The sequence below is a fragment of the Scaptodrosophila lebanonensis genome, unplaced genomic scaffold (genome assembly GCF_003285725.1).
Source record: "Scaptodrosophila lebanonensis strain 11010-0011.00,11010-0021.00 unplaced genomic scaffold, SlebRS2 tig00001410-arrow-pilon, whole genome shotgun sequence".
NCBI classification, from domain to species: domain Eukaryota; kingdom Metazoa; phylum Arthropoda; class Insecta; order Diptera; family Drosophilidae; genus Scaptodrosophila; species Scaptodrosophila lebanonensis.
The window spans coordinates 2,761,608-2,774,747 of NW_022060738.1; the positions used below are offsets into that span (position 1 = coordinate 2,761,608).

Below are 13,140 nucleotides of genomic sequence, written 5' to 3' on the forward strand. Positions count from 1 at the left end.
CATGCGCGCACTTAGCATAAGTTCTTTCTTTGATATAATATTAATGATTATTGTGTTTTCTTTTTTTCACATATCATTTGTATATCATGAAATACGAACACATTTGCAATCACTCAGGCTTATCTCCATAAAGGCATTGTGAAGGCATTCATCCTGCTCTGCAACATTCCATAGTGTTATGAAATATTATTTGAACTCGTGCTGATACCGAGAATATTTTCAGATTTTTGATTGTTTGTTTATAATATTATATTTACATAGCAAATATTTAGATTATATCTACAAAGTCACCAATCTGATTATTTCATATTAATACATTTTACCCTTATTTGTATTTATTTATACCCTGTACCCCCCTGTAAGGGTAAAAGGGTATATTAGTTTTGTGCGAGAGTGTACATGTAGCACACATAAGGAGGCGTGGCAGACCCCACAAAGTATATATATTCTTGACCAGGGTGACAAGATGAGTCGATATAGGCATGTCCGTCTGTCTGTCTGTCCGTCTGGAATTCTTGGAATTTCGAAATTTGATAGTCACATCCAGTTAGTGATTGTGTGGCCAAGTTTCATTATGATAGGTCTATCATATGTACAAACACGCATAGACACGATTCTGATCTTTTTTTGTTTTTTGAGGGGTGGTACAGGGTATTTAAGAGCTGAGCATGCTCGACTTTAGCATAATATTTATCATAGCGTTACTTTTAAATTAATATATGTATATACGCTAGTCATTAATTATTTAAATCGATATCAACATATCTTTTAAATACTTGTATTATATAATGTGATCTAATTGGGTTAAGTGTTATCTAATTACATTTATAATTTAATTTTATATTTATTTATTATATTATAATTTTGACTAAACCTAAAGAACATTATATTAATTATACATTAGTATAACCACATTACTTTAAAAGATGATCTATAATCTATAGAATGATCTATAAAATCAAAGTCATGAATAATAAGAATTAAAAACATTTTCCGAAAATATAACAATAAATTACAAATGAAATGGGCAATTGAATATTTTGGCAGGTTGATAATTATTTTTTGTTTAGCCTTAAGTCATAAAAAAGGAGGCAAATTATCTTTCACCTTAATTGGAGAAATACTCCATATCATCTCTAATATCTGCCACACTCAGTAGCGTGTCAGCCACTATGGCCCCGTTGCAAGTCTAGGCTCAGTTGAATATTTTATTTTCGCACAAATCAAAAAGTAAATAAGATGAATCAAAGGAAGGAAAGAAAGCAATGGGTTTTAAATTCAGTTTTAAATTCATTTCAAATTGCGTGAGTCACAACATACCACCAGAGTTGATAGGGAAGAGGAGGCAGGACAGGAGTGTAAACTGAAGAAAAATGCGGCATGCCGCAACAATGATGAAAGATGATGGGACCCACTCCTATTCTACGCATTTCTCCTATTTTCATTGCAGGCATTGGTGCTGCGGTGGCAGCAGCGACGACGACGGCGACGGCGACTACGGTGACGACGTCGACGAAAGCAGCAGACAAACCGTACTACTATAGCAACAACAAAAACAACAACAGACACAAAAACAACAACGAGAACAACTACAGCTACAACTCAGCGACGCGGCCGGAAAACTTCAACGCAGATGACGTGCCGCCTCGAATGCCTTCGCTGCCACAACCGCAGACTCAACCGCAAACGGAAACCACGAATCACACTTTCAAGAGCTTAGCCTTCCTGGCTCCCGACGATGGTGGCTTTGTTGTGGCCCCGCAGGCAACGGAAACAGAGTTCTCCCAGTCCTTGCCAATTTTTGACTTTGGCATGCCGCGCAACATCACAGGACGAACTGGGCACACAGAGGCCATCATTAAATGCCGTGTGGATAGTCTGCATGATAAATCGGTGAGTCTCGGCAGTAGTGGTAGATTTGCTTGGATGTGTGTATTCGTGTATGTACATGTGTGTGGAAGAAGAGTTGTGGAGTGTGGTTGGAAAACGCAATGAGAAATGTTTGAGCAAAATGTACTGAAATTTATAGATCGTTTGCCCAAGCATGTTTATATATTAATTATGCATATAATTTTTATTGTTTCTATTCAAGATATAATTTAATTGAGGAGAAGAAATTGAAGAAGATATTTTCAAAAATAAAAATAAATCCCCAAATTTATTTAAATGTTTCGATTCTTTGTTTTTAGATGCACACTAACTGCGAGGGTATTCCTGAGTGTGTGTCCTTGTTAAGTGTCTCACATTGAAGCCCAATCGTTAATCAGTTTTTTTTGGTCGCACCAACAGGTATCCTGGATACGCAAACGCGATCTACATATACTGACTGTCGGGACCGCCACCTACACGTCTGACAAACGTTTTCAGGTATGTACTATATCCTTGATTACAAGTCTGCCATACAAACTTTATACCTGGACACTATGTGATTTTATTAAGTCAAAAGATATAGCAGCTTTAATTAATATTCCCGACTTACATATGCTTTTGTGTGGAGCTAGGGAAATATTTAAAACCTGAAATATTAAATAACAAGAGAAAACGCTACAATCGAGAAAGCTCGACAGTAAAATACCCTTTACCATTATCGGGTAATACATTAATTTATAAAAGCATTTTAAGTTTCAAAATTTTGGCTTAAATGATGCACAAGATATTCGGAATACAGACACCAAACATGAAAAAGTATTTTTTTGAATAGAAATGGAAGGGTCGAACGGGCTCAAAAATAATTATTTGTTTCAATTAAATTAATAGTAGGCATCTACAAATATACGTATAGAAAACATATTTAGAGACACATAAACTATCTGTATCATTCATTCATAATCATTAATTTACACCGGGATTGTCTATTTTTATGCATTGACACAAATGCGGTTTGTGTGTAGGACAGAGTTAGTTTAAAGCAGAAAGTGTTTCAGCTTTATAACTATCCTTTAATGAAACTTAACATAGGAACACATTAGTACTTACTCTGTGTAATTGTCTGATTTCTCGTCTCGTTTCGTTATCCCCATCAAGAATGTATATATACTTTATAGAGTTATGCTACAAATATTTTATAATTTTTTAGTTTTATGCAGCACAGCTGCAATGAAAATTTCGCTCAGTGGGATACAAAATATTAAACAATTATTGAAACACACATCTCGCCCCAACAGGTAACGGAATCGAAGGATGCTCGCGAATGGACGCTGCATGTGAAGGCGCCGCAGACACGGGACAGCGGCATCTACGAGTGCCAAGTGAATACGGAGCCCAAAATGTCGATGGCATTTCAACTCAATATCATTGGTGAGTAGGAGGTGAACAACAATTGAGTGCTGTATTTAACTTTAAAATAAGAGTAAATTTATGAATTTAAAAAGATTAACTAAGCACAAATAATAACTAAGTATATACAAGTATGTACGCTTTCAATTCCATAAACTCTTATCGGGTTGGTGTATATTCTTATGTATGCGAGACACTATTAAACCAAAGAAGGAAAAAACATATGAATAAAAATATATGAATAGCAGAGTTCGTGATTCTAGCTTTTCTTACTTTTCTAGATCCTTGCGTTCAAGCAGACACACGGACTTGGATATATCGCGTCGACTTGTTACGTCTAACTGATCAAGCTTATACTTATGTATACACTTTGCTTCCCCACGGTTTTCTGACTATCAGTTGTTTGTCTGTTATTTAGTTGTTTATTCAGTTATGTTGTTGCCGCTCATTTCATTCATTTTGCAGCCAGCAGCTAGCAATTATGATTATTTTGCAGGTGTGCCCAGGAGCAGTTGCGCATTTTGGGAAATATCTGTAGGCATTCATTTTTAATTTCACATTTTCGGGTCATAAATAACTGAACAAGCAACGCCCTCAAAAGCAGATTTGGCTATTTCATTTTAATTTGATGCCACAATACTCGTACATGCAACTTTAAATTTTTGCAACTGTTACACTCCTAAGCCTTCTTACCGCTCGACTAATTAGAACGCCAAGTATCAGGGGACATTCCTGGATGATTGGGAAGCTATAATGAATCATGAATAATAACACGTGTAATTAAAATGCACAACATGGTATTGTAGATGGTTTAAGATGACGATGTACATCTAAATGAAGGATATTGTTAGGTACGAGCACATTTAAATCGCTTGACGAGGTAACCCATTGGCGAAAAAAGACTGAAACTCACAATATGGTACTCCTAATATCAATGTTTTGCCGAGACAATTTACTATCAGCAGATTTAAAAGTGGAATTTCAATTTTTACATTGTTTTAAACAACGATTTATGTTCAACTTACCAACACATACAGTGAATAAACATACTATGTACAAGGTCGTACGTAGCTTTTCCCAAAGGCCAAAAAATTACAATTTTGATTAAATATTGCACGCTGCTTTAAAAGAATAATTTATGCATACAAGTATGATCAACAGAAAAACTTAAAAAAATTCAACTCAGTTCCATTTTATGGGGAAATAATAATAATTATATTGATTTAGGCAGACGTTTTAAATTACTTATATAATAAATTCCGAATTTCTTGGATATATATAGTACATGAGTATGCATAGCTCCACTAATTATTTTCTGTTGTGCGCTTGTAATATTATATTTTTCTTCGTCCTCAAATTTAAGAGGGACTCATCGAGGAGAATGTCACAATTTCTGCTTAAATTTGGAGACTTAACTATTATAGTTAGTTAACTATTATAATTAGTTAACAATTATAGTTAGCTAACTTTTTTTTGTAGATAATGATGTGTTTTGTTCGTAGTACATTATTTTGCTATATCATCAATATTTTTCACAACGCACGTGATGTAAGGAATTTTTTTTATATTATTTGTTTACACGTAGGGCTACATTATTCGAATTTTAGTAAGGATTCCAATTTTTTCCCAATTTTATACATCCTATGTCGCCCGGGCTATTTTAGCTCCCCAACATTGAAAGAATTATTTAAATCGGTCCAGTAGTTCCCAATCCAAACCAACAAATAATGAATCAAATCTGTCCTCTTTTTAATATTAGCATGATTTAGTAATTACTTCCGCAGCTCCACAAGGTGTGAATTTTTTTACAGTAACTTCCATTTTCCGTTCCGTCCGTTTTTTAAAACAAGCGTATCAATAATAATATTTAATATTTTATTTTACTTTTATGTATACCCAAAATAGTTTTAATTTAAGTAAATATTATTCTGTCCCATTATTGGCACCACAATTGGCACGTGACGCATTTGGCATGAATCATTTTTAAATTAAAACGCATTTAAGACTCGAAACAAAAAACCGATGGCAATTAATATCTGAGTCTTTCTTAAAACTGTAGATATTTGAACCAACAATTTTAAGAGCTAAAGGCGCCTCAATATCCTTTTATCAAAAAGCAATATGCATCGATTGTTAACTGTTTTTGCAGAGGGCGTGGTAGAGGAAAGCCAAAAGAGGGGAGGCGGAGTGAAAAGTTGCGGCAACTGCTGTCAGCCACTTATGCAAATCAGTTTTCAATCCCCCCTTAACTTTTCGATTATGCACTTGTGCCTCGGACTTCCTCCTGTCGCTTGCTCTTACATTCCGCATCCTGCCAACACATTTCCGAATACATTTTCTTCACGGTTGCCGCTGATGACCGTATTGTATGCATTTTCATTAACGTTAATGAAATAATTTTAAAAGCGCTGCTGCCGGCCAGCTACTGTAGCATTCTTAATGACATTATCGGCATACATGTCGTATGAGTGATTCTGTTGTCTCAAACTGCGCCGTTGACTTGGCGTAGAGAAACGAAAATCGGTTAGCTCTGCCGCCTTGCATGACACTTGTGTTGCCTGTATTGCCTTTAATTAATGTCATTATGCAAATTAATGTTCATGAGCGCCATTTTTTCCATAAGATTTATGCGGCATATAAATTGGGGTTTGGTGTGGCGTGGGCGCCCATAAATACCTAGGAACTGTATATGTGCATATGTACTATATACAAGTAGAATGCGATATGCATACGCACAGATTGTAAAAAACAGCAGAGTAAAATATATGAAAGGAGATCAAATTTAAACCAGGAAATGTCCCTTTTTGAATTTTATGAGTGTAAAAAGCGTTTGGCCCATAAATTACTAAGCTCATATGGAAAGTGTGATCGATGGGATTTTTCCCTTCCATGGTGACATTTGTGTGAATGGAAGACAATTAATCAAATAAAGGCTCATTAGAGAAGGGGATATGCACTATGGTTGTCATTTGTGGCCAGAAGTTGTCGAAATGCTAAATATATCGTAATTAATATGTTAAAAATTTCAATTATTATTTAAATATTTAACTGCCTCAAGATTTTATTGTCTATGTTCCAAAACTGCATGTATTTAAATATTTTTTCTTTTATAAATTATCATTTAAAAAGATAAGGAATTGTTTATTCTAAGCCTACCATTAAGGTAAAATAATAATGGTTTCCAGTATAAGAAGTGTGCATACGATTGCTGCTTATTGCTTGCAGCATTGATAGAAATCAGTGGAGGTTGAAGAATGAGGCGTCTAAACGATATACATACAGAGATCTTAATTTCGGTGCCAAGAACAGTGAACATTTGGGAAAACATCGTACCGTACAAAGAAGGGGGCAGATCCACTGTACGCTTATAAAGTGGTACTAGTGTATGTCAGCATAGATATATAGTCAATCCCCATCTCTGTCCAGAACACAAAATGCAATATGAAAATCGTTTAAATTCAGATGCAGAGTAATTGGTACAACCAACTGCATTCTTTAGTATAGCTTTTTTGCGATCAGCTAACTCTCATAAAACAATTTTAAATGCATTTTCAAAATATTCAGTATTATTTAAGGTTTCAATAGTTGTTTATTCTCACGAAAATAAATGAAATGTATGCCACAAAAAATAGAACGAAAATAACATGCAGCTTTGATAGTTGCATGACGTACATACATAATAACGTATATAATATATAAATATACGTATACATATATATATTTCTATATATGCGCCACTTTCACTTTATGCAACATTTCACTTGATTTTCATTAAATATTTAAATTAAAAAACTTCATATCATGTGCTTCAACTGCAGATTCAGCCAAATGTGCTCAACTTGCGCCAAAGCCTTGCCAGCAAAAAAAAGGTCCAAAAATGTTGAAAAACACTCAGATATAAAAATGTTTGTTGCATTTTTGCAAGTGTGTGAGTTCTCGGTGTGGGGGCCTTGGGTGTTAATTGCCCTTAACGCAGTGTCACTGCATATGATTACACTCATACACTCACACACTCACACACTGACTCACGCACACTCGCACACATAGAAGCACACCAACAAATGCACTTAATGGCGTGGTGGGATTTATGCACACTCCGACACACTTCGGCACACTCCCATTGAACATATGCCGCAGACACTATGTGTATGCAAACAGACAGACAGACAGACAGATAGACAGACAGAGAGACTGGCGGCATGGCAGCCCCGGCGGCACGACCCGCAGACGATGTCAGCGAGGTTGTTGGGTCCGCAGCCCATGTAACCATCATCGTATGCACTTTTATGGTCCAGTCGAGGCGCAGGCCTCCTCGCAAGAGCGAGGACATGACCGCTGAGACTTGGTGAATTTTTTATTTGATTTGCTGTCGCTGTGTTGTTTTTCATTTTGTGTTCGCTGCCTTCTCACTTTTTTTTGCTCATTCTCACGCTCTTATATTTTTATTTTTACTATATTTTTTAATTATTATTATTTGCCCAGTCGAATGCATAATAAATATTATTATTAACCCAGTTTTGTGCACACGTAAATATGCTTGTGAATTTTCATTTACCATATGCTCTACGTATTCGTACATGGCCCTACAGTGGCGCCAATATATACTTACATATCGTATGTACGAACGCATATATACGAGTGTGTACATACAAGTATATCCAAGATAATTGTGCGCCCAACATTTTATGTAATTTAAAACTTATGCCATGAATTGTGAATTTGTGAATTGAATCTTTGCGCATTTCCAAATTGTTTACCTCATTCGATTGCACAAAATTAATTTGTTTGCGAATACGTAATATGCGAAATGAGTTTCATGTGAAGCCTACATATATATACTTATGTTCTTAAACTGCTTACTACAATCGGGCTAATAGCTCGAAATATCAAATCACTATTCAACATCTGTATATTATGTATTTATAACATTTATTTCCTTTCAATTTATTATTTGATTTCATAATTGCATTTCCAGCTTGCTTTTCAAATATTGTTAGATAATCTTCTAAACCTGAATTGCGTATATTTCAGTTTTTGACGTTCCTCTGAACCAATTCTATTGACGCCAACTCAAGCCTTAATTTTCACATTTTCACAATTAGGGGCGGATCCATACAGGCTCTATTAAACGTTGAGCTAAAGAATTTGGGGATCCATATTCAACTGAGATGTTGTATAGTGTCCTTTCCCTGCGGCCTTGTAATTTAAATTATTGATCTATAAACAAATCCTTGGATATATTTTACATAAACTTGTCTCGAACCTTCGAGCTCCCGTACTTTCCTACTCGGCTAAACTTTACCTAGAGGACCCTTTTGGGAAATTTTTTCCTCGAGTAAATATCAAATTCCCCTGGACTTGAGCAGAACGCAGCATCTTAATCGCTTCGCTTCTAATAATCCCTTGCCTGTGGCGTCTTTGGTACACAATGCTCTCAAATATCATCGTATTTACTATTACCCAATTTATTTTTACTGGAAAAAATACATTTAACATGTTCGTCACTTCAATTTCCAGAAATCTCTCCCGATGCCAAAGCCATCATAAGTGGTCCACACGATTTGCACTTTAAAGCAGGCAGCGCCATCATTCTTAACTGTGTGGTGCAGCAGCCGTCGGTTAAGGACATTGGACCTATTTATTGGTATCGAGGAGAGCACATGATCACTCCATTCGATGCGGATGATGGCGATCCAGAAACCACCGGACTAGAACCGCTGCTGAACCATCCGCAGCAGCAGCAACAACAAGCGGCAGTCGGCTCTGACAAATTCGACACATCGTTGAACGAGTTGCTGACGACAGATATCCAAAAGGATTTTGCCACCCGCATAGCCATGGAATCACAGCTTGGCGATACGCTTAAGTCGCGGTATGTATACTTGTAGAAGTAGAACAGGATGTGGAACCTAATTCGAAACTAACTGCTCCCTTCATTTCATATCACAATCTCACCCGCAACCGCCCACGCCATCAAACGACAGATTGCGCATCTCCAATGCACAGACAACGGATACGGGGAATTACACGTGTCAGCCGACAACAGCCAGCAGCGCCAGCGTCTTGGTGCACGTGATTAATGGTGAGTGAGTGAGTGAGTGAGTGAGTAGGTGAATGGGAGAGGGAGGGAGAGAGGTAGTGATGGAACAAAGCCAAACAGAGGTAGCAGGCAGCAGGTTCGACGATTGCTTGGCCAGAGACGCACACTACGTATTTGTCATCTTAAAATGGCAAGAGGACCCAGGTGCGCCCAACCACTACACACACACGCATACTCTTTGCTGCTCTTCTAATTTCTAGCTATGCATATATGTATGTAAGAGCCATAGCCCATTTATTATGCAAATCTGTGCTGAGCACTTGCTTTGTGCGGCCATTAATGGAGGCATGTATAAATAAGTTGCTACACTATTCGGATGAATTATGACTACGAATGCAAGAAAGACCATGCACTATACTCGTACTAAGTACTGACCAAAGACAAACAGGAAAGTGGCTAAGTGGGAAATGAGGTGACTGGCTACATAAGAGTTGTGGGTATATAGGCGTTGGGTCCGCTCGACTCTTGCTATATAGTATATAGTATGTATAACATACACGAAGAAACGTAGTATAAGGACACATGATAACTAGCCGGATCTAATTGTCAACATTGAGGAAGACATTCTAAGAATTTCGGGAGTTCTCGAAAATCACTAATAGCGGGGGAGCAATTACAAGTAATGTCAAGTGACATAGTGATACCATGTTCGCCGTCCTTCCTCGGACTTAAAACAATCTGCATACCCCTTGGTTCTTTTAGCTCTTACACTTTTTGAGACCACTACGTTCATACCGGCAGGCTATATCAGCTAGTCTTGTCATACTCAATGAATAGTATGTACAACCAAAATTCAGAGTTCAAACAAGCGTTGATTCTTAATTCTTACCCCAATATTTCTGTATATTTTTCCATAATTTAAAAAATCTTCGTATTATTCCAGGCAAAGCTATGTGCTCAATCGATGTTCCAATTTCTTATGCCAACAATTTTTAAAACTCCTTCATTTGCCCTTTGATTATGCAGTTTTTCCAAAAAAAAAAAAAAAAAAAAAAAGTATTGGATTCTTTTATTATTTCGCTCCACAATTACTATTACCTTACAGCATAAAGGTATGTTTGTGTGGAATCTCTCCCGCTCAGTATTAATTTGTTCCAAATTGGTCAACAACGATTAATCCACTGAAATTTATATCCCCGGTAATTGACGCATTCCTAGCCAAGAAGCGGTTATGCGGTTTGAAGGCTGTACCTGAAATTCAAATTCCATTTTGAGGCAATCGTTTGAAAATGCACAGAGAAAAACTTTGCTGGTATTTTAAATTCATTGATAAATGTAGTTTAAAGTCACAGCTGGATATGCAAACTTTCCTTGCCTAGTGTATGAGTGTAGATATCGCACATTTTTTCTTCTATTCCATTCTCTACTGGCGCCTGAACAAACTATGTACAAACTTTTTGGTGCGCCTTTGCCTTTAGTGGAGACATCAGTTATATAGTAAAGTATGTATGTATGTATGTATGTTTGTTTATTTCTTCGTTCGCCTGGGTGCATGGGAGCCCGGATTCCTGGGTGTCTGTGTGCCTGGGTGCCGCGTATTTGGCCCGCCAACAATGCGTATGAGTGATGTGCCTGTGGCACATTTCACAAATGCGCACCAATGCCGCCGTTTAGACTTTGCATATTTTGCACATAAATTTGTATGAATTAAGACATTTTACGTTAGGTTTTATGTTGGATATGGTGAGAAGGATATAAATGTATATGTACATTGAAAAGTATACAAAAAAGAGGCAAACATTTGTGCTGGTCATCTATGTCGTAAACTTTGAGTGCCTATGGGCTTTTTGGTGTTTTATGCTGATTGTGCTTCACAAAAATTTCAGATAGTTAAAGTTTTATATTTTATATTATGTCAAATACCATGTTGAGAAACAAATTGAATGTGGCAGGCCATTAAATTGTTTATTCAAATTAAACAAAATATTGTGCTGAGGGTGGTGAGTGGACTATTGAGATTTGAATCTTAAAGATTCTGAGCCAAAAGTCCTTGCAAAAACAACAGCACAATAATAAATATGATTAAATGTCAAGAATAAGTTACAAACGGCAGTTAATCACAGGACACGAATGCGGCACATGTGACGCAAAGCGATGGGAGTAGGCCAAAAGACAGAGGGAGGGAGAGACACTAAGATAAAAGATAGAGAATTGTGACAGCTGGAAGAATTTCTTATGTTTGCCAGGGATGGGCAATTTGTCAAATTAAGTTTATCTGGATCCCTTATCAAACTCTTAAACTACAAAAGAAGAGGACGAGAAACGACATTATTAAATTTGTAATTAGTTTCAATTAAATAATATTCAAATATAACTGTTGAGACCTGCATAATTAATTTATATTTATAGTCAATGCGAATGCCTTTGGCTCTTTAAACCCTATACCCAAAGGGTATTTAGGTAACCTAGTTTAGTGCGAATGTATGTAACAAACATTAAAAGCATTCCATTCTAGTGCTGGTTTTGGTTTTGTTTCCAATCATTTTATCTCTCTAGTCTTTATTCCTTTCTATCTTCAATTATAATTATTTAAGTTATTAGTGTTTTATGTTAAATATTTTAATACAATATTACAATAACAATATAAACCTTTGAATTTCAAGCATCGAAAACAATAAATTTCTTGATAAAATGTAGCTCATTGGCTTCGCCACAGAATAGGAAATATAAATTAAATAACTGCAGGCTCTAAGAAGTTTGCGAACTAGCTCACAACTCCCGCCTAATAAATGTACAGCTGAGAATCTGGCTATTGAACCAAAATCCTACATTTTGCAGCCCTGTTTAATGCAAACAGACACACATACTCGCACATACCTAAATGTGTGCATAAACACAGATAATAAATCAAAAACAATAAAAATTTAACTAAAATTGCGAAGGAAAGCCAACACACATGGGTTTTAAATAGGCCTCTATGTGGGCGATGGTATAGTGAAGAATTAAGATTGGACGACAAAAACGGGACAGGGAATTGATAAATGATGCGCTCGCAAACAAAAATATTGCGTATACGCAGCAGCCAACATTTTATTTTACTATGCCAAACAAAGCACAAGGCAGCGAGACGCAACGCAAGGACGAAATAAAAGCAGGAGCACACATATGTCATTTATCTACTAAGGCAAATACAACATCATAGCTGTGTGAGGGTGTGGGTGTTCGTGTATGTGTTGGGGTCGCACAATTAAATTAACTTGTTTGCGAAGGTAATGGCTACGTGGATGGGTGTAAGTGTGGGTGTAAGAACGCTTTGCTGCTAATTTAAATGTGGCCGCTTTTGACAAACACACACACATGTGCTCGGCTTGGTCTCACCCTCTCATCCTTCCTCTGACTCTTTCCAGATGAGAATCCGGCGGCCATGCAAAAAAGCGCCGCGGTCGCTTTATTTGCCTTGACATCGGCTCTAAGTCGAGGACTCGTTTGCATTTTGGGACCTCTACTACAACTACAGCTACAACAACAACCGGCACCATATTAACTAGCAGCTGCTAAAACTGAAAGTTGCGGTTCTCAGTGAGATGGCATCTGTTAAGGAAGCATCGTCGTCCTCGTCGCTGTCGTCGTCATTATTAACAATGTTCTTGTACTGGCGATGCAGGCACGCACACATGCCCCCTTTTTTATGTTTTTTAGAAACTGCAAAAGGGGGAAAACACCAACAACATTGTCGTCGTCCTTGCCTCTGTTGCCATTTGTCCTTTCAAGTATAATGTGTTCCTTTTAATATTTACATTTCACTGTGCAAAACAAAGAGAGAG

The 13,140-nt window shown here is 36.8% G+C and overlaps 1 protein-coding gene across 1 annotated transcript; it reads left to right on the forward strand.

Annotated features, from left to right (window-relative positions):
• The first annotated feature begins 1,571 nt into the window (after window positions 1-1,571).
• On the forward strand, window positions 1,572-13,081 carry LOC115630613. Its single transcript, XM_030527238.1, has 6 exons — window positions 1,572-1,893; window positions 2,290-2,367; window positions 3,165-3,297; window positions 8,794-9,148; window positions 9,261-9,358; window positions 12,724-13,081. The coding sequence occupies exons 1-6, from the start codon at window positions 1,651-1,653 to the stop codon at window positions 12,858-12,860; spliced, it is 1,044 nt and encodes a 347-aa protein (XP_030383098.1). The 5' UTR covers window positions 1,572-1,650; the 3' UTR covers window positions 12,861-13,081.
• The last annotated feature ends 59 nt before the right edge of the window (window positions 13,082-13,140 follow it).

Bases quoted from the DNA above. Each gene is read 5' to 3' on its own strand.
- LOC115630613 (XM_030527238.1), top strand. From the start codon at position 1,651: ATGCCTTCGCTGCCACAACCGCAGACTCAACCGCAAACGGAAACCACG. The intron at 2,368-3,164 runs GTATGTACTATA...TCGCCCCAACAG, and splicing joins CGTCTGACAAACGTTTTCAG to GTAACGGAATCGAAGGATGC. The intron at 9,149-9,260 runs GTATGTATACTT...ATCAAACGACAG, and splicing joins GGCGATACGCTTAAGTCGCG to ATTGCGCATCTCCAATGCAC.